The sequence below is a fragment of the Nuphar pumila genome, chromosome 4, assembly GCF_984573655.1.
Source record: "Nuphar pumila chromosome 4, dmNupPumi1.hap1.1, whole genome shotgun sequence".
NCBI classification, from domain to species: Eukaryota; Viridiplantae; Streptophyta; class Magnoliopsida; order Nymphaeales; family Nymphaeaceae; genus Nuphar; species Nuphar pumila.
Window position 1 is genome coordinate 117,513,491 of NC_143252.1, and position 21,483 is coordinate 117,534,973.

Sequence of the window (21,483 nt, forward strand, 5' to 3'; positions counted from 1 at the left end):
TACAAATTTTTGAGATAATTTGATGTCTTGACTTGTTTTGGTTTTCTTTAATCGGATCCAGTATTACGGCATGTATTTCTGACCTGAATTTAACCCCACACCGTTGAATCTTATGTAGAACAAGATCCTAATCTTATGCACAATATTCGAATTTGGATCAAGATGATCTAACTCATATTTGCACCCTTAGGGGGTCGAGTTGCAAGCAAAGGAGTCTACATAAGGGATGTCCATGAATCAGATTTTATGGGACATCCTTATTCGATAATAATCTGATGCTAATATGGTTTTGATTTTGTGCTACCGAATCCAACAAATATCCGAATTCGTTTACACATAAAAAAAACGAATCTGGTACCAGGCTTTCACCATCCAAATCTGTATCCAAATTCGAATCCGTTTAGCCAGCATCCCATTATCGAATATGGCATTTGACTATGTCCTATCCCATTCCTACCCGTTTAGTGTACAAAATCATAGTCCTCACAAATATCTTTCTCAGGAAAATCTCCAAATATTTTCAAATTCTTGCGTTTTTCCAAACATGTTTGTGTATAAAAAAAGCTGGAAAATTCATTTTCAACGTTAATGTAACGCTAAAATTACGGCATTTTCACAAGAAATGGTATTTTGAAAATATTACAGCTTTAACTGCAAAATAAATAACTAGCCAAAATATCGACGATATTTATAACGACGCTACGAAACGCTCCATTACCCCTTAACCCCAAACGAATAGAAGGCCAAAGGCTTGCTCTCAGTCTCAGTCTCTCAGTAGTACCCTCCCTCCCTTTGTTACAAACAACGACCCTCGACGGGAATGCACCCTTCTTACGTGCAGGTTGTTCATTGTTGTTGTGGTTGCTCAATAAGGCAAGCAATCCGCAGCCCATCCATCCAGAGTTCACAATTTCCTCGCTTGAATAGTTGATATAGAGAAAGAGAGAGAGGGAAGAAGCAAGGTATGTTTACAATTGACCACACTCACGTATTGCCATCGTTTCCTGTTGGAGATCTGAATTGTGCTACCTTTGCTCTTGGTTTGTTCTTCGTCTGAATTGATCAATGAATCGGGCAATTCTCGTGATCGGATTGAATGAAATGAGATACGGCCATCTTTGCTTCTGCTACTGAATTCAATTGGTGCACTTTTTTGCTCTTCGGAATGGAGGGCGAAATAGAGGAGTAGAAGGAGAACGAGAGGTGTTGCGCAGATATGTCCGACGGGGAAAATGGTGCGCTCCGTGACGAAGAACAAGTCGGCGAGGCGAAGGATGTCGGTGATTCGAACGAAGGCCATGATGCCCAATGTGGCGCGGTGGGCGGTGGCGATTCGGATCGAGTCGTCGTCGTAGATGTTGCGGATTCGCTCCCATCTGCTGCTTCTTCTAGTGCCGGTGTTGGCGCCAGGCGGGAGGACGATGGTGCGATTGAAGATCGGGATTCCGGTGGTGTTGGGGATGGATCCAGTCATGGCGTTGATTCGGTATCGACCGTCGATTCGGGCATTACGCAATCGGAGATTGGTACGGGTAGCCGAGAAGAAGTCGATGGCTGCGAGAAGGTAATGATTGGATCATTGCAAAATTCTGGTGTGGATGGTGCCGGTGGTGCTCCTCCGGTTGTTGATGGGGGGCGGACAGATGATGCTAGCAAGGAAGAAGCGTTCGTCGATGCAACGGATCAGTGGGTTCCTGTTGAAATGAGGAAGGAACGCCTCGAGGAATCTATTGTGGTTGTGGATTGTGGCGGGGTTCAGTCGATTGATGGCAGCCTTAATCAGGGTGAGGATTCTAGTGGCAACACTAAGGATGTGGCGTTGGTGATGGAGATGGAGCATCAGGTGCAGGATATGAGGGATCAATTGGTTAGAGTGCGGGACGAGCTCGAGAGGACGATGGCCGAGAGAGAGCAGATGAGGAATAAGCTTGAAGAATGCAAGGCTTCCTTGAACATTGCTTGCTCCCCATCATGGCAGGTGAGTTATCTTCTGTACCATGTCAAAGGGTTTTTCATTTTCGACTAGCCCCGATAATTCGCTATGCTGAATTCTGAGTTCAGGAAGAAAGGGAAAGATTCTTCAAAGAACTTGCAGATCTTCATCACCAGCTGGGAATGCTAAGCGAACAACAGCTTGGGCTCCATGAGGACAACGATGGGCTGGTGAATCGGCTTCGCGAAGCAGAAGAAAGGGACGGATTACCGGCGGCTTCCATCTCCAACACGCCTGTGCACCTGATGTTTGAAGATTGTTCAAAGTTTATTTCGCACGCAAAGAATGCTTTGAGCGAAAGATTGCAATCCGATGGTACGATTCGGGAGCTTCATGCTGTTCTGTTTACAATGGACCAAGAGATCGAAGATCTCAATGGAAAATTGAATGAGTTATACAGGAAACAAAACGAAGCAGTGGATTCTAATCTTGAGCTCGAGAGGGAGCGCGAAGGGCTTAGGGAGCAAGTAATCCGAGAATCGATAGCACATGATGTTGCCATCACTTACATGGGTACCATGCAGCAAAACTTGGCTGAGCAAGAAGCTTCAGCAAGAGCTGTAGCCGACGCTCGCATCAACTGGGAATCGTATCTTGATACCTTCTGCGATGGGTTGTTAGATTCTCTCGTGAAAATAACTCATAGCGAATATGCATCAGTTGCTTCTGTTGAAGAGAGAGTGGCTCTTGTCCAGAAAGATGCCATGACACTTATCCAAAAGCATGAACAGCTACTTCACCTAGTTGAGGATCTTGGAAGGCGCTTGATTGAAATTGATCCCGAGACCGCAATGCCCGACGAGGAAGATGCCAGTGTAATCGTTGATCTAGCTCACAAACAACTGCTGAAGTTCAGGGGAAAAGACTCTGAGTTGAATGAGGTGATTGCACAGAGAGCTGTGCTTGAAGAAGAAAATAGGAAACTGCTTGAGCAGTTGGACAAAGCTAAAGAGGACCTAGAAACCTTGAATGCAGAAAGGGTGAAAGCTGGGGCAGACCTTGAGCAGTCGGAAAAGAAGTATCAGTCTATAAAAGAAAAGCTCAGCATGGCAGTGACTAAAGGCAAATCATTGGTTCAACAACGCGATTCACTAAAGCAGTCATTAATGGAGAAATCAGATGAACTGGAGAAATGCTTGTCTCAAATTCAAGAGAAATCTGATGCACTGGAGATGGCAGAAGCTGTGCACAAGGAGAATGCTGCTATGATGGAAAAAGAGCTGGCCAGAAGTCAGGATTTAGTGAACACCCTTCAAGGATCATTGTCGCTAAAGACTTCATTCCTTCAGAAAACCGAAGAGATCTTGTCTCATGTCGTTATTGCCGAGGACATTCAATCTGAGGACATCACAGTAAAGTTACAATGGCTTGCCGACCGGAATGGTGTTTTGGAGGATCTCTTGTTGGAAAAGGACAACATTTCCGAGAAACTGAAGGGCACCTTATCGTACTTCGACTTGCCCCAATCTGTATCATCGATGGAACTTGTATTTCAGGTGGACTGGCTGGGGAAATCACTGTTGCAGGCTAGACAGGAGACTCTGCAGTTGCAAAATAAAATGAGTGAAAGACAGTTAGCTGTGGAAAGATACAAGTCCGAGTTGTCAGAAGTTCAAAAGGAGGTTGATGATGTCCATGCGAACCTTTTGGCAGAAAAGAATACGAAGGATTATCTTCAAGGGGAATTTAATAGCCTTATGTCTAAGCATAAGGAAATTAGTGAAAAATCTGATTTGATGTCGTCTGAGAAAGATGAACTGATCAGAAGGTTGCTTGAGGTTGCTGGTGAGACGATGAATCATCAAGAGCTCCCTGAGCAATTGCCGGATTCAGGCATACTTGAAAGATGCTTTGGGAAGATTGCACATAAAATCGATGACTCTTCTAATGTGGGTGAGGAACTGCAGAGATTGCAAAGCTTATTAGATGCCAAAGATCAAGAGCTGGATGGATGCAAAAAGATGTTGGATGAGGCATTTTCAAAAGAAGAGCAACATTTGTCAGAGGTTACCAATCTAATGAACGAGGCTAAGAAACTAGCAGAAGATATGGCAGCTCTGAGAACTGAGAGAGACGTGCTTCAGAAAGAAATTAATATGGCTGGTGATAAAATCCAAGAGCTTGAAGGATGCAAAAAGCTGTTGGTGGAGGTGTCTTCAAAAGAAGAGGAACATATGCTTCAGATAAACAATCTCATGGAAGAGTCAAAGAAACTGGCAGAAGAGATGGCAACTCTGAAAAATGAGAGAGACATACTCCAGAAAGAACTAGTTAAGACTGAGGAGAGGTCAGCATTACTGAGGGAAAAGCTGTCTATGGCTGTCAAGAAAGGCAAAGGGTTGGTTCAAGAAAAGGAAAGTTGGAAGCTTTCGATTGGCGAAAAGAACACAGAAATTGAGAAGCTCAAATTAGAGCTGCAGCATCTTGAATCTAGTTGGATTTTTTCTACTGATGAAAAGAATGCAGAAATTGAGAAGCTCAAGTTGGAGCTACAGCATCTTGAATCTGCACGTCATGAATACAAAGATCAGATAATTAGGCTGTCAAGCGACTTGAAACGCATCCCAGACCTTGAGTCGGATCTTGCTGAAGCAAACAATCAAAAGTCTCAAGTAGAACACTTTTTTCTTGAGAGCAATGGTATGCTCCAGAGGATTATGGCTTCTCTAGAAAGCATCTCTGTTCCTGGTGATTTCACATTGGAAGATCCTCTAGAGAGGGTGAAATTGGTATCAGAGTACATTCGTGAGTCACAAATTCAAAAGGACAGTGCCATGGAAGAGCTAGAGAGGGCAAAGGAGGAAACTAGTTTTCAGGCTTTCAAGTTGGCAGATGCTTATACAACTATTAAAACCCTACAAGATGCATTTTCAAAGGCAGAGGCAGATCTATCTGTACTTCAGAAGGAAAAGGAAAGAGCAGAATTAGCAAATGAAACCGTAGTTGGTGACTTACAGGCCAGGTTGTCTGTGTGTATGGAACAGTTAGCTGGAACCCAGTCCAGATTAGAAAGGCAGACTTCTGAGCTAAATGATCAGCTTAATTGCCTGCAGAACATGAAAATCAGCACAAACAAGCTGCTGCATCATTTGACCGAAAGGTCTTCAAAACCATTTGATGGGTTGAGGACCATGGAACTTTTGCTTCAAGAAATAGCGAATCAGATAGGTCAAACAGAGGATACGACATTGTTGGATGAGAAACATGCCTCATTGCAAAACTTTCAAAGCCTAGAACTCAGTGGGCAGGTACTGCTACATTACTTTTATTTATTATGGCCTTCACAAAGATCTTAGGATTATCATAGGTTCTTCCCTTTGCTATGACCTCTTATCTGGGAGCACTTATTCTCTTTAAAGATTCTATTCTAATTGATCCTCTATAAAACAAGCATCTTGAATGCAGAGAATTTACAGGTAAATATTTGGTAATCGATAGTATCATACTATCTTGCAAACCCAATTGATTTTCTAAATTTAACTAAAATTAAACATTTTTTTATTAGAATATTTTGATAATTGGACTGTTTTTTTTTTTTAAAAATAAAAAAAAGTCAAAGGCCTAAATTGCACCAGAATTTTGTGATAAAGTTTCAGGTTTTATATCACAATTACTGCATCCAAATCATATTTGCTAGTAAAGAAAATGTTAAAATGTACATACATTTATACTTATATATATACTTGTATATATAATATATATTACATATACATTTAATAATATATGTAATATAGGGAGAAGTCAAACTAAGTTTGACTGTTCCCAACGGCTAGAAATTCTCCCAATGACTAGAATTTCTAGCTGTTGGGAGCCTTGCTCCTTCTCTACTCTCTCTCTCACTTCTCTCCCTTGTGTATAAATAGGGGTGTTCTCCCCTTTGTTTTGTAAGCCTTTTGGCACATTCTCTTTGTCAATAAATTATATTTTTTATCCCCTTTGTGGAGTTTGTAAGAGTGATCCTTTGGAACACTTTGTGGTTCTCTTTGTGAATGTTGTAAGTGTGTTCCTTGAGAGAACACTTTCGTTGAAGATTGGAGAACCTTTGGTTTGTGATTGAAGTCTTCTTGTTTTATTACAGTTAAAAACCCATGATAAGCACCTGCAGGGTCTGCTTAAGTAGATATGCGTGCAACTATATGGGTTGATGGTTCTATTGGTAGTACCATATATTTACCACATATAGTTTTATTGTAGTTTTGTGTCCTTAATTTTTGGCACATCAGAAGAAGCTCGTGCAGTCTTTGGGTATGCTTAGATGTCTTTTGTATTGATGCTGAAGTTAGGAAATTGTGCATCTTAACATGTTGATCATGATGAACTATGCTGTTTGTTTTAATCCTTTTGACACATGAGAAAACCAGACATAAGGACTTTTCTCTGACTTTGAAATGGTAAACCCTTTTTTGTCTTTTGGTGTTAATTTCTTTGTCCATTCTTGAGTTGTTTGCATCTGATTCTTTTTTTTGTTTTGTTTTTCTAAATAAGTAATCCGTTCTTCTTTGTTGACGAGCCTTTTATATCAACATGTACATGATCAATTTGTTCTTTCTGCATGCAGAAATATTCAGTCAGACAGCTTGCTCCAGGCCTGAAGTGTGATGACCATCTAAACAATATGGTTTCAGTGCATGAAACAAATGTAGGGGAGACTAAAATGGTGGAGAGTGTAAGTTCTGACTTGGATGTGAAACTTCTGTATGATAAATTTGAAGATTACTCAATTTATCTAGACCATCAAATTGGGTCTCTGTTACAGCAGCTAAAGAAAATGAAAAATAAAGTAATATGTCTGTTAGATTCCATGGGGTGCTTGAAGTTAAATGTCAATGATCTTGAAGCCTATAAGAAGGCACATCAGACCACAGTATCAATCTTGCAGAAAAATATTGGTAATTTACTTTCTGCATGCACTGATGCTACACAAGTGCTGAAGAATACAGAGAACCATGATCTACTAAACATTAACTCCAAGGTCCGTGTAACAGATCCAAGTTTTGACAAGGATGCAGAAGCACATCTAGGTGAAACTGTTTCTGCTGATGATTGTGTAAAAGCAGCAGAGAGTCTGTTATTGGCTGCAGGAGATGTTAGGCATCAACTCCAACTTTTTCAGGATGTTGATAGTAGAAGGTGCAAGGCAATGGAAGGGTTGCAAAATAAATCGATAGAGGTTGAACAGGCTTTGGAAAGTGTGCTACAAGAGAGAAATTTAAGCCAAACAAAAATTTCTCAGTTGGAAGGAGATCTAGAAGAGTTGCAAATTTCCTGTCATGCATTGACATGTAAGCTGGAGGATTATCATAAGAAAGAGAATGCACTAAGGGAAAAGGAAGTGGAACTCTCGTCTTTGTACCAAACATCAGTCAAAGATCAAGGTGAACACCTGTTTGATACTTGGTTATTTAAGATATTTATTTTTCACCTCACATTGGCATTCCACTTTTATTCTATTAACAGCTCTCTTGATTTTCAGGAGCAGATTATATCCAATCCGAAGCTCAAATAGTATCTCTTTCTGAGAAAGTGCAGCATCTTGAGATTGACTACCCAAAGACAATAGAAAGCTCTGGACCTCCAAGTCCCATGGACAAGATCTTCTACATACTTGATTATTTTCCAAAACTTCAGCAAACGGTAAACACTTGCATCAATGAAGAGAAGGAGATTAAGGCAGTCCTAGCAACTCAGAATCGTGAGATTGCACATCTGAAGCAGGAATCTGAGAAACTCATCTCCAGTAATCAGGACATGGAAAGGAAAACCAACGACTTAACCGATCTGATGTCATGTGTAGAGAGAATAATTCAGAAACTGGGAGGACATGAGGCATTGGCAGATAAGAAGCCAGTTAGTGCAAGGTCACTTTTGCAGGTATTGGAAAAGATGGTAATAGCAGTAATAATGGACACTGATAGCTCAAAGTTAAAAGCCCAGGAAATGGATGCCAAGCTACGCAGCGTACAAAAGGAAATAGATGATCTATTAGCAAAGAATAAATTACTTGAGGCTTCAGTTCTGGATCATGAAGCTCCATCATATGTCATCCATGAGAGGAGTGGGTATGAAGCATCAACTTCAATAAATGGGTCCGAGATATCTGAAATTGAACATGTGGTAAGTTTTATTCTTTTGTTTCTTTGAATCTGCTTTACCAGTTTATCCAGTTTTTGGTTTATTCATTTTATTACCTTATCGAAAAAACAGAACCAGTTTAGCTTGTCATTATAAGTATTTAAGTAGTCCAGGTAAAATGGTACTAGTTTGTGCTATGTAAAAATGTTTTTCATGTAGTCAAAGAAAAAAGATACCAGTTTGTGCTGTATAAAAAAAATCTTTGGTTATGCAATAGAATTGGTTTGCCTTTTCCTGTATAATTTATTTGATTTATGTTGATATCATTAAACCAGGTTTTGTAGAACTTAATTCAAAATTAGGTAGATGTACCTAACTTCTCGCGTATAGGAATTCATCCATAATGCTCAAAATCACAGGGGTAATTAGTTACAAGATCATAACAAATTTTAGTTTCTGCCATGCATGTTGGAACTTTGTACGTGCAATGCTGGATACTTTCTCAGTTACATGGAAATAATTAGCCAGCAACCTTCAGCAGATCTCCAATTTCAATAGAACAATGTGCTTCCAGTTCTTCAAGAAAGTTCTTGATTGTCAAAGTCTTTTTTTCTTCCATATATTGGTTCTTTTTCAGGAAGATATAAAACTAATTTTTGTATTAACCTAGTGTATATATATATATATATATATATATATATATATATATATATATATATATATATATATATATATCTGTGTGTGTGTGTGTGTCAATAATATGGGTGATCACTAAATATCTGAATTTTTTTTGTGAGTGACTAGGTTTTCTGGTTGAAAATGGAAAGACAAAAACATGAAAATTTAAAAAGCTGATAAAGAATAAGGCACATTGGCATTTTGATATTTTTCTATGAGAAGAGTCCCTTCAGAAATAGACAGCTGTAAAAACAGTGATGGGTATAAATATTTGATCAGATCCGAACTTATAATAGCTTATAGGACTCTGGGACTTGGAAAATTGATCAAGAACAAGGTTAGAACTCTTTTTTTTTTCAAAGGAAGGAAACATATCATTGCCAACAAAGACAGTAGTTACAACTTACAACCAAAAGATCAAATTGTAAGAGATCAATCAAACTTCAGATTAAATTTAAAAATTGGCTGTAGCCAACTAAGATCGATTTGGTTCAGTTTAGACACCAAATAGAAGACCTTACTCAAGGATGAGCTTATAAAGTCATACCAAAAGGACAAGGTCAGGAACTTATATATTCTGTTTTTTTAATGGCGGTTCAGGTTGGAACATGCGACATTCTAAGGGTGCTCATTAAAAAGTGTAGATTAATTGTCCTTGTATCTTTTCTATAGGAAAACTAATGCAGCCTTGAATGCCTTTGTGGACCTTAGTTGATTAATACAATCTCACTCATTGTTGTTCATATTAATGTGCATATCTATCTTATTTAATCATAGTATGATTGCTAATATATTTGATTGCATGTAATGAGTAATGAGAACAGATGAGTTTCTATCTCTTAGTGCCCGTCTTTTGTGCATGTACATCTTTTCTGTGGTGAAGCTTTCCAGTTATGGATTTTTTTTTTAATTTTGGAATATCTGGAGAAGAAGCTCAGATATCATGATCAATCATAACTTCAGTTGTTCTTTGTACCTGATCCATCTTGGGTTTTACTTGATATTGTCTGAAACATTCACCATGCAATTGTCATTGAAAATATGCTTGCCTGTTGGCTACCTGGAAAAACCTGATCTTTCACTGAGCAATGCCAAGTTGAAAATCTAATGTGATTGCATCTTGGAAGCTGCTTATTTTATTGGGAGTCACTGACAGTACTGTTTGTTACATTTCATTTCCCATGTATATGTTTCTCCAAAAACTGGAAAGGTTTTTCAGCAAAAAGAATCTTTAAAATATTTTGCCTTCCTATGTGCATAACTTCTAAGGGAGCTATTTTGAAGGGATGCTGAAGTGTGATCTACTACTTTCGAGAGAAATTACCTCCCTTGCAAATATGTTACATTCACTCAATGTAATCAGTATCATTTTCTATACATTATCTTGTGTCTTGGTTTATCATCAACCTTCTCCCTTGAGTTTGTGGTCAGCTGGATGATTGATTTGTGTTAATCCAAATAATATGAACATTTTTTATTGGATCCAACCATTCTGTTAGATCTGTATTTCGTGAAAGCTTTTGAATAAATAATGGTCACTTTGGTGCTTCTAATTCTTGTATATATTCCATTTCCCTTAGCTGTTATGAAGTTACCACTTCCATGCTTTATTAATTAGATGATACTCTGCATGTTTGCTCTTCCTGTTTTGTCTATTTCCCTTTGATGGAGAACTGTCTTTTCTCAGGGCCCACAGAGCAAGAATTCAATTCCTAGCACCTCTCCTGCTGCACATGTGAGGACAATGTACAAGGGATCAAGTGAACACCTTGCTTTGAATATTGATATGGAATCAGATCGCTTAGTTAATCACCATGAAGATGATGATAAAGGTTGAACTTTTGATTCAGGTTGCTTTATTATTCATGCATGGTGTAAGCAAAACTTGGAACTGCTTCTTTAAATATGAATAATTTTTATGCAGGTCATGTTTTTAAATCTCTGAATGCATCTGGCCTTATCCCAAAGCAAGCGAAGCTGCTTGCTGATCGCGTTGATGGTATCTGGTAAAGTCTTGGGTTTAACTGTTGTGTTTCTTACAATGCTTCTTAGGTCCTTGATGTTTATGAGAGGTTTATCTTTTCACCCCATAGGCTAATTCTGAAAGCCTGAACCAAATCTTCCTTGTGCTAGATCAGCAATACATGCAAAAAAGAATTTTAAGACTCTATATTGATCTTGGAGATATGAACTTTGGTTTGAAGATTTATGTATTGGAATTTTGGTTTGTTCATTTGTAGTTTATTATGTCGCCATTTATTGTCTCATTTCATCTCACCAAGGATTTCCCATATGTTTTTTAGGGTTTCTGGTGGGCGCATTTTGAAGAAGCGGCCTGGAGCTAGGATGAGCCTCATAACTTACTGGATTCTCTTGCACATATGGGTATTAGCTACCATATTCTGACATTTTTCTGTAGTCTCTCTTTGATTCTGTTAAATGTATCATAAATGTAGGTCTTATTATTCTTTTGTTGCATGTAAAGATTCCTTAATTTGTTTGAAAAAAGTCTCCCAATCATATGAGAATCATATGCAAAAGCAGGTTCCATTGAATATTGAAAGCTAAAAAGAGGTGGCAGGTACATGAGGAAATATGCTCTTGTCTGGAACTCGTAGCCAAGATGCGCAGAGATTGCACAGGACGATGGAAATGGATAGAAAATATGTTCTTTTGTTTTCATTTTCTGATTGTGTGTGGTGAAGTTCTTGTTAAAATGTATCTCCAAAAATCACTGTTGTAAGTATACATATATATACTTATATACATCGAGATACATATACATGTAATATATTATATGTATATGTATCTCTCTCTATATAAATATATATATATTTATATACCTTTTTTTATTTTCTTACCCGAAAAGGGTATTCTTGTAATTTCCTATCTTGCGCATATTCCATTTGGAATATGTTGTATTTTTCCCTTTTATTTTCTTTTGTACTTCTTTTTTATTTTTTCATTTATTTTTTCCTTATTTCTTTAAAGGTGCATTGGGGGTCCCCCAATAGAGTCGTTGGGGGGCCCCCAACGACTCCTTTGGGAGCCCCCCCCTTTGCACCTCTTGGCTCTTGTATAAATAGGGGTGTTCCCCCTTGTTATTCAATAGCTTGAGAGTCTCAAGCATTTACTCTTTTCTATGAAATACATGCCTTAAGTGCATGTTTGCTACTTTTACGCTTTTTGCGTATTTTGTTCAAGAGTTGTGAGAGTGCCTTCGTGCACATCTTTATAAAATATTTATGCTTGTATGGGTATTGTCTCTTCATAGACAATTTCACATGGTATCAGAGCTCGGTTGGTGATAGAGGATCGTGGGATTCTTCTCTTTTCGAGTGCCTCGAAAAGTGTGCCTTCAGATTTTTGGAGGTTGAAGTGGTGGATCTTGCTTCTCAAATATTTTAGAAGAATCTTGCGCAAGCTAGAATTTGAAATATTGTGTTGATACGTCCTTTCTCCCTTTCTCTTTACTTCATAATGGGCGAAAAAGAGTCTCATTTTACTCTTGGCTTCAAATTAAATGGGTCCAACTATCATGTTTGGGCCGGAAACATGGAGGCTCACATAAAAGGGAAGGGGCTATGGGGTTATGTGCAAGGCACAATTCCGGAACCGGAACCCAAAATAACTGAGGTAAACGGAAGTGAAATCAAGATTCTTGAAGGAGAAGAAAGGGTCAAAGCTCTTGAAGAATATTCTAAGAAGCACGATGAATGGGAAATGAAGAATTTCAAGATCCTTTCTTGGTTCTTTTCATCCGTAGAAACTAAGATCAATGCCAACATTATTAAGTTCAAAAAGGCATCGGAAGCTTGACACTATCTTGAGAAGATGTATACATCGAGGGATCTATCTCATAAGTATTATCTTCAGAAGAAGGCTCTCTCTCTTACTCAAGGTGAAATGACTATTAGGGAATATTTTGCCGATCTTTCCTCCATTTGGGATGAGCTTGCCATGCTTGAACCAAAATGGAGTGGAGAGGCAATTGAACTCCGTCACAAGCAACTTGAAGAAGATCGGTTCTTCAATTTTTTGAATGGGCTAAGGCCTGAATTTGAGCAAATAAGGTCTTCTCTTCTATCCTCATTTACTCCTCCCTCTCTTGAAGATGTACTCACCAAATTAAGTGGTGAGGAAACTTGTATGAGTTTATGTAAACAAGGATCAAGTGTTCTTGTGGTTTCTTGTAATTATGAAGAAAACAATGAGGTCAATGCCGTATCTAGACCCGGGAACAATGTAAAAACCTATCGTCCCCCTCATTTTAAACCACAAAATCAAGGTGAAAATGGTGGGCAAAGAGGAAAAATGGACTATAGCAAAATTATGTCATTTTTGTAAAGAACCCGGACATATCAAACCCATGTCCCAAATGGAAAAAGCTTCTCGCAATGGCTACCACCGGTATACCACAAAAGGAGGAGACATTATCAAGTGGGTCACTCTCTTTAAATCAAATAGTGGAAGCCCTTCAACCTCTCCTCAAGGGAGCTACCTCCGGTGCCGCCGTGTCTACTTCATCGTTTCCAGGTAAAGTCTCTTGGCTTTTGGACTCCGGTGCATCTTTTCATATGTCCCCAAACATGTTTTCACTTTCCGATTACTAAAAAAATATCTCTCCCTCTTTTGTTTCCACTGCAGATGAAACCTCTCTTGAAATTAAAGGAATAAGTAATTTTGAAACCCAAGATTTTTTATTCCAAAAAATATATTTATACCTAAACTAAACTTAAACCTTCTCTCTGTTTCTTAACTCTCGGACCATGGTTGCGATATTAAATTCTCTTGTGATAAATGTTTAATACAGGATCGCCGGTTCGGGAAATTGATTGGGGAAGACTTTAGAAAATGAGACTTATACTATATGGAATCTCTTCAAGTTCCAAAATCTTTTTGTAATGTTGCTCAAAACAAAGATATAAATGTGTGGCACAAAAGACTTGGTCATCCTAATATCACCAAGTTGTCTTATTTACATTTTGCAAAAGACCTATGTAAAAGTTCATTTTCTTGTAATGATTGTATTCTCGAAAAAATGCAAAGTTTACCCTTTGAGCAAAGAACTATGTTTTCTTCTAAAACTTTCAAAATTGTTCATTCGGATGTTTGGGGACCCACACCTATTACTTCAAAATGAGGCTTTTCTTATTATGTCATTTTTGTGGATGATTTTTCCAGATATTCGTGGATCTATTTTTTTAAATTCAAACATGAAGTTTTTTCGTGTTTTAAAACCTTCCATTCAATGATCAAGAATCAATTCAACAGTAACATAAAGATATTTAGAAGTGATTCTGGAGGAGAATATCTCTCCAATCAATTTAAAGTATATCTTGAGGATCACTGAATTGTCCACCAAAGGTCTTGTCCTAAAACACCTCAAGAGAATGGGTTGACCGAAAGAAAACATAGGCACATCATTGAGACCACTAGGACCCTTTTTATTTCCCAAAACATTCCTAAAAACTTTTGGGCAGAAGCAGCTCTTGCTTCTGTTTATCTGATAAATCGCTTACCATTTAGGATATTAGGAAAAATATCCCCTTTCGAGATTTTATATAAGCTTGAACCTGATTATAATAGGTTATGAGTTTTTTGGTGTAAGTGTTTTATACTTACGGATAAGAACGACAAACTCTCTCCCAAGGCTATCCCTTGCGCCTTTCTTGGATATTCCGAAACTCAAAAAGGTTTTCGTTGTTATGATCTTCGAGATGATAAGTTATATGTCTCTAGAAATGTAACATTTTTAGAAAATGAAAGTGGCTTTGAAAAAAATGTTTCTCAACAAGAAAATTTTGATTATTCCTTCTTATTTGACTTATTGTCTAGTAATGATGATATATCTAGTGATGATGATGTATCATCAAACCATGATGAAGAAAATGATGGTGATGATGGTGAACATGACTCACTCAATGAACAAGATAGTAGATTTTCAAGTGACCCAATAACCTACTTTCGTAGAAACCAAGACACCTTTAGAAGCGCTATTGACCAATATAGTGAGCTTGGTCCTACCCTCGATCACCGAAGATCTGAGAGGAATAGGAGACCTCCAACTCGTTTTGTTTCTTTTGATTCTTTCTCACCCCGATATAGGGCTTGTCTTAGTGCCATTCACTCTTATTTTGAACCAAGGAATTTTGAAGAAGCTAAAAAATGTATAGAATGACAAGAAGCTATGCAAAATGAACTTAATGCCCTTAAAAAGGCTGGAACTTGGGATTTTCAAAATCTACCCATAGGAAAGAAAACTATAGGATGTCGATGGGTTTTTAAGGTTAAAACTAAGAGCGACGGATCTCTGGAAATGTATAAAGCTCGCTTAGTTGCTAAAGGATATGGGCAAGAGTATGAAATTAATTATGAAGAAACCTTTGCTCCTGTAGCCCGAATGATGACAGTTAGATGTCTTATTACTATTGCATCTATTAAAAATTGGAACATTTTTCAAATGGATGTGAAAAATGCTTTTTTAAATGGTGATCTTAACAAAGAAGTATATATGGATGCCACACCAGGCATGAAGATTCCTAAAGATAAAGTTCTTCGTCTTCGAAAGGCCCTCTATGGTTTGAAACAGGCCCCCAAAGCCTGGTATGACAGGTTTACCAGTGTAATGCTGAAAAATGGTTTTTCCTGATGTTATACTGACACTGCTCTATTTACTAGAAAATCTAATACAGGGATTGTGATACTATTACTCTATGTTGATGACATGTTAATTACAGGTGATGATGTTCAAGGAGTCAAGGGTATTAAGTCCGTCTTGACTTCGAAATTTGTGATGTCAGACTTGGGTTTTCTGACATATTTTCTTGGAATTGAGGTTGCCTATTCGCAACGTGGTTATTTCCTATCTCAGTTTAAACTTGCTTGTGAGATTATTGACAGATCAAGAATTTCTGATGACAAAGTATGCGAAACTCCTGAAGTCGTGGGATAAAAAATGAAGATTGATGACGATGTTTCTCTAACCGATCCTACTCCTTACAGGCAGTTGGTAGGTTCTTTAATGTACCTTAGCATTACTCGACCTGATTTGTCACATGCTATACACATCGCCAGTCAGTTTCAGCACGCTCCTACAACCGTTCATATGAGTGCAGTCCTTCGCATCATCAGATATTTGAAGGGAACAATGAATAAAGGAGTATTTCTATCTTATTCTTCTGAATTAAAATTACTTGCTTATACTGACTCAGATTGGGGAGGTGACCCTAGTAACCGTCACTCCACCACTGACTTTTGTGTTTTCTTAGGTGAGTCTTTGATCTCATGGCGATGTAAAAAACAACAGAAGGTCTCTCTGTCATCCACTGAAGCCGAATATAGAACCATGACATCTACCACCATGGAAATTGTATGGATTCGACGCCTTTTGGAAGATATGAGAGTGTTTATCAGAGAACCAACAAAGCTATGCTGTGACAATAAAAGTGCGATTTATATTGCCAAGAACCACACCTTTCATGAGCGAACAAAGCATATAGAGATGAACTGCCATTATGTCAGAGAAGAATATTTAAAGAAGGTCATTGATCTACCATACGTGACGTCTGAGTATCAACTTGCAGACTTCTTCACAAAAGCTCTATGTTCGCCCAGATTTCATTTCCTTCTTAACAAACTTGCGGTTATCACACCGTAAGTTTGAGGGGGGGTGTTAAAATGTATCTCAAAAAATCACTCTTGTAAGTATAAATATATATACTTATATACACCGAGATACATATACATATAATATATTATATGTATATGTATCTCTCTATATATAAATATATATATTTATATACCTTTTTTTATTTTCTTACCCGAAAAGGGTATTCTTGTAATTTCCTATCTTGCGCATATTCCATTTGGAATATGTTGTATTTTTCCCTTTTATTTTCTTTTGTACTTCTTTTTTATTTTTTCATTTATTTTTTCCTTATTTCTTTAAAGGTGCATTGGGGGTCCCCCAATAGAGTTGTTGGGGGGCCCCCAACGACTCCTTTGGGAGCCCCCCCTTTGCATCTCTTGGCTCTTGTATAAATAGGGGTGTTCCCCCTTGTTATTCAATAGCTTGAGAGTCTCAAGCATTTACTCTTTTCTATAAAATACATGCCTTAAGTGCATGTTTGCTACTTTTACGCTTTTTGCGTATTTTGTTCAAGAGTTGTGAGAGTGCCTTCGTGCACATCTTTATAAAGTATTTATGCTTGTATGCGTATTGTCTCTTCATAGACAATTTCACAGTTCTGATTTCTGAAATTTATAATTTCAATCTCATTGTGATTATGAATTTCTAACTGCTAGTTGATTGATTGTTAATCAAGCCCATTCTTGCTGCCATTGGTTTTATTGTCAAAGCATGATTTCTTGGTGATGTTTTATAGTATAATCTCTGGCATTGTTTCCTTTTCTTTAAAGAATATATATCTGGTGTTATGGTTAATCAAAGTTTACCAATGCCTAAGTAAGCTGATTCAACCTTTTATAATTATACAGACGGAATTCTCACCATTGTTTTTAGTGATTTGGATGCCCAACATACAAATTTATTGATTTTGACATTTGAATTCTTGAAGCTATTAAACCATATGCATTACTAAAACCTAAACTTGTAATATTTGGCTGTACTGTACAGAAAAACCTATGGGGGAAGAATGTTAAGAGTTGTTTGTACACGAAAATCCAAGTATGAGGGAATGATAAAGTTTGAATGGTTGATGGTGTTGCATCATAAGAGACAGACCATCTTTTTTTATTTTTGATATTCCAGGAGTTTGGTCATTGTTTCAACCTTTTTCAATAAATGTCATTAATGGATTGAATGACAATTAGTCTCTTTGCCTGGGTGCTTTTTGGGATTATCTTAATAATGGCTGAATTTGCTCCAGTAGGCTTGTCTGTTTAATAGATTGAATTCTAAATGATGACGGCCATTATAGTGATTATGAAGAATCTACCAAATAGTCAGTCTTCAATATGTCAATTTTGTCGCTAGAGTTGACGGGTTTTATGGGGGTTAATAATGGAAGGCAGGTTGGAATGCCTCCTAAGAGTTAACTGTTTCAGAGAGTGAAGGATCAAGTAGTAGCTGAAGCAACCACTTTGATTGACTCACCAACATGTAGAACTGTAGATGTATATGAGGAATTATGCTATGGCAATTTTGCAATGTCAAAAAATGTATCTTGATTAGTTGAGGTTTGTTGTTATCAAGAGTTATTGATCATTAGAAGAAGTGTCAGTCTTTGAGGAGCTTACACACACATAGGAAGGTGCTAACCTTAATAGAGGATGTACTATAGTATACTTCCTCAGAAGCATCAAAAGCACCATACAATTGGCCCATGACTATGTCACAACGATACACAGATACCGAGGACACATAATGCACGTTTGACTTGCAAGTTCGATTTTTTTTTTTGGAAAATAGGACATAAGGAGACATAAATTTTTTATTTTTAATCAATAAATTTTTTTTATATTTTAATGATAAAAATGCATTTTTATTGAAAAACCATTAAAAACATTAGAAAAATTGATGTATGTGTTGGTTTCCATGTCAATGTGTCCAAGTGTGTCACCAGGAACATGCACCTGAAGTGGCGTGTCCCTGTGACATAGGCCCATAATATTAGGATGACTTTTCACACTCATTTCTTCATTAAAGAGATGGAAAGATGAAAATCCATTGACAAGGAGAATCCTGAAAGTTAGGGAGTGGTTAAAAACTCTACCTCCATTTATACTTAATAAATGCAGGAAGATGGTATCAAGGTAGGGTAGTAACGAATATAGACTGTGGCCCTAACAACAGTTAGCAGTTTCATGGTGGGCTCTGTACCCATTATGATTTCTAAAGATAAATGGATGAGAGGTGGGAGAGAAGGGAGGAAATCATGAAAGCGCTCTGCATATCATACTGTATAGGAATGCAGCAAGAGCAATACTAGTATGTCACTGAAGATGCCCCATTCATGGTCTATCAGGTGGTGCATGGGGAAGTCAATTAGTTTTACAAGGCTGACCTTGCAGTGAGGATTTAAGGTTGGGTCACTACCCTCCCATATCACGTCTCTGGTCAATCTTGAACTAACCCAATTGAGTCTTAAAATGATAACACATGCAAGGGAACCTCTTCTATTTGTGAATATTTGGTATGTTTTGTATTAGGAACTACATTGTACCACTTTCCTAGAGAGCGGTAACCAGCCCCTTACTCTTATGAGCAGCAGAGCTTCTGCCTTTCAGAAAGGGTAGATGAAGAAGTTGCAGGAAGAACTATCTTAATCTTAACTGATAGACCTGCCACAATGACAGACTGGCATATCAAAGATCCAGAGGGGAATGATCTGCATGTGAGTCAGATTCAAGCATTATTGAGATCAGATTACAAATCAATTCTCTGCTATATGCCAGTGTCAATTGATATGGATGTAAACAGGTCAGATTTGGTTTTGACGTTGGCTAATACCAAATCAGACTAATCATATGTCCTTTAATTGGATTTGAATTTTGATTCAATGTTGGATATTAAATCACTCCAACCGAATCTTAAGTCTAAATACAACAAAAGAATCTAGATCCGAAAAGTTGCCTCCGTCATTGTTTAGTGTTGATATTTGAAACCCAATGTGCATGCATTTATTACAGCAGCGGAATATATATATATATATATATATATATATATATATATATATATATATATATATATATATATATATACTATGTCACATGGGTGCAGAGCAATTTCAAAAATTTTGGACATGGGGACACGGCTATATATATATATATTTTGTTAGCTTTGACAGGTAAATTTATTGCTTTAAATTTTACAATCTTATTATTGTTATATATATATATATATATATATATATATACAACAACAATAACTACGCCTTCATCCCAAAACAATTGGGGTCAGCGATATGAACCAACAAAGAAAATCATTCTGGGTCTTCCACATGAATCCTTCTCCAATCATTTCTATCCAATGCCATGTCCTCGGTGAGGTTCAAAGCCTTCATATCCTTTCCTATCATCTCCATCCAAGTCTTCCTAGGCCTACCCCGGCCTCTTTTAACTAATATATTTTCCAATTTCTCCATCCTTCTAACTCGAGCATCATTAGGCCTTCGCCGAATTTGTCCAAACCACCGTAAACGATTCTCTCTCATCTTATTTTCAATGGGTGCAACACCTACCTTCTTACGTATCTCCTCGTTCCTAATCTTATCTTTTATTGTATTTCCACACATCTATCTAAGCATACGCATCTCAGCTACACTCATTTTTTGAATATGATGTCTCTTGGCAGCCCAACATTCCGTACCATATAGTAAAGCGGGCCTAATAGTCGTCCTATAAAACTTTCCCTTCAACCGCAATGGCATTCTACGATCGCACAACACTCCAGTTGCACTTTTCCATTTCATCCACCCAACCTTTATCCTATGATTTACATCTCCATCAATTTCTCCATACTTTTGAATGATAGATCCCAAATATTTGAAACAATCATCCACCGATATTTCTTGCTCACCAAGCTTCACTACACTCCCATCACTACTTCTTTGCTTACTAAATCGACATTCCATATATTCTGTCTTATTCTTACTCAACTTAAAACCTCTTGCTTCCAATGTCTGTCTCCATGATTCTAACTTAGCATTAACCCCAGCTCTAGACTCATCAATCAAAATAATATTATCAGCAAACAACATACACCACGACACATTTTCTTGAATTGATTTCGTAAGCTCATCCATCACTATAGCAAATAGGAAAGGGCTTAAAGCAGATCCTTGATGTAACCCAACCATTATAGGAAAATTGGTTGTCACCCCTCCATAAGTGCAGACATTGGTTATTACTCCTTCATACATATCCTTAATTATACTAATGTACTTGAGAGAAACACCTTTCTTCATCATTGTCCACCAGAGAACGTCTCTAGGTACTCTATCGTATGCCTTCTTCAAATCAATAAAAACCATATGCAAATCTTTGTTCCTCTCTCTATTTCTCTCAATAAGTTGTCTAAGATGTATAGCTTCCATATATATATATATATAACAATAATAACAATAATATATATATATATATATAACAATCATAAATGGACAAAAATAGACTCGGTAAAAGTTGACCGAGTCCAAAAATAATTTTAATAAATAGACAAAAACAGACTCAGTCAAAGTTGATCGAGTCCAAAATGTGGACGGACTCAGCCCCCGTGCGTTGACCGAGTCCGACACTTAGTTGACCATGTCCGCCCCGTGTCCGAAGCCGCACCCGTGTCGGGGCGTGTCGACCTTTTAGCCGAGTTCGTGTGACTTAGTATATATATATATATATATATATATATATATATATATATATATATATATATATATATATATATATATATATATATATATATATGAAAAACATTTGCTACCCTCACGGGTTCCAAACCCCTTAGTTTAAACTCATAGGGGAAGTTCATCTTAACCAAATCTGGATTCATGAATGTGTTCAACATGGTCAAAATAGTAGGAATTGACCCTTGAATTGTATCTTTTCGATGTAAGAATATGATTTTCTGAGGGTTGAAAATTTGGTATATTGTAGGTTATTGATTTTTAACTCCCAGAATATCCCACACACACGTCTAAAAGAAGATGATCCAAGGGATTTCTGTTAAACCAGATAGGTAGATCACATCTGGAGGGCCAGATGTGAAATAAAAAGTAAAAGAA

The 21,483-nt window shown here is 37.4% G+C and overlaps 1 protein-coding gene across 1 annotated transcript; it reads left to right on the plus strand.

Moving 5' to 3' along the window:
* Window positions 1–825: 825 nt before the first annotated feature.
* Window positions 826–11,271, plus strand: LOC149840775 (trans-Golgi network-localized SYP41-interacting protein 1-like). Its single transcript, XM_090003322.1, has 7 exons — window positions 826–1,978; window positions 2,062–5,241; window positions 6,552–7,368; window positions 7,467–8,107; window positions 10,431–10,575; window positions 10,668–10,749; window positions 11,047–11,271. Exons 1-7 carry the CDS (start codon window positions 1,217–1,219, stop codon window positions 11,147–11,149), a joined length of 5,730 nt encoding a protein of 1,909 aa, XP_089859448.1. The 5' UTR covers window positions 826–1,216; the 3' UTR covers window positions 11,150–11,271.
* Window positions 11,272–21,483: the final 10,212 nt, after the last annotated feature.

Coding starts and splice junctions, on each gene's coding strand:
- LOC149840775 (XM_090003322.1), top strand. CDS start 1,217: ATGTCCGACGGGGAAAATGGTGCGCTCCGTGACGAAGAACAAGTCGGC. Junction 7,369..7,466: donor AACATCAGTCAAAGATCAAG/GTGAACACCTGT, acceptor CTTGATTTTCAG/GAGCAGATTATATCCAATCC. Junction 8,108..10,430: donor TATCTGAAATTGAACATGTG/GTAAGTTTTATT, acceptor GTCTTTTCTCAG/GGCCCACAGAGCAAGAATTC.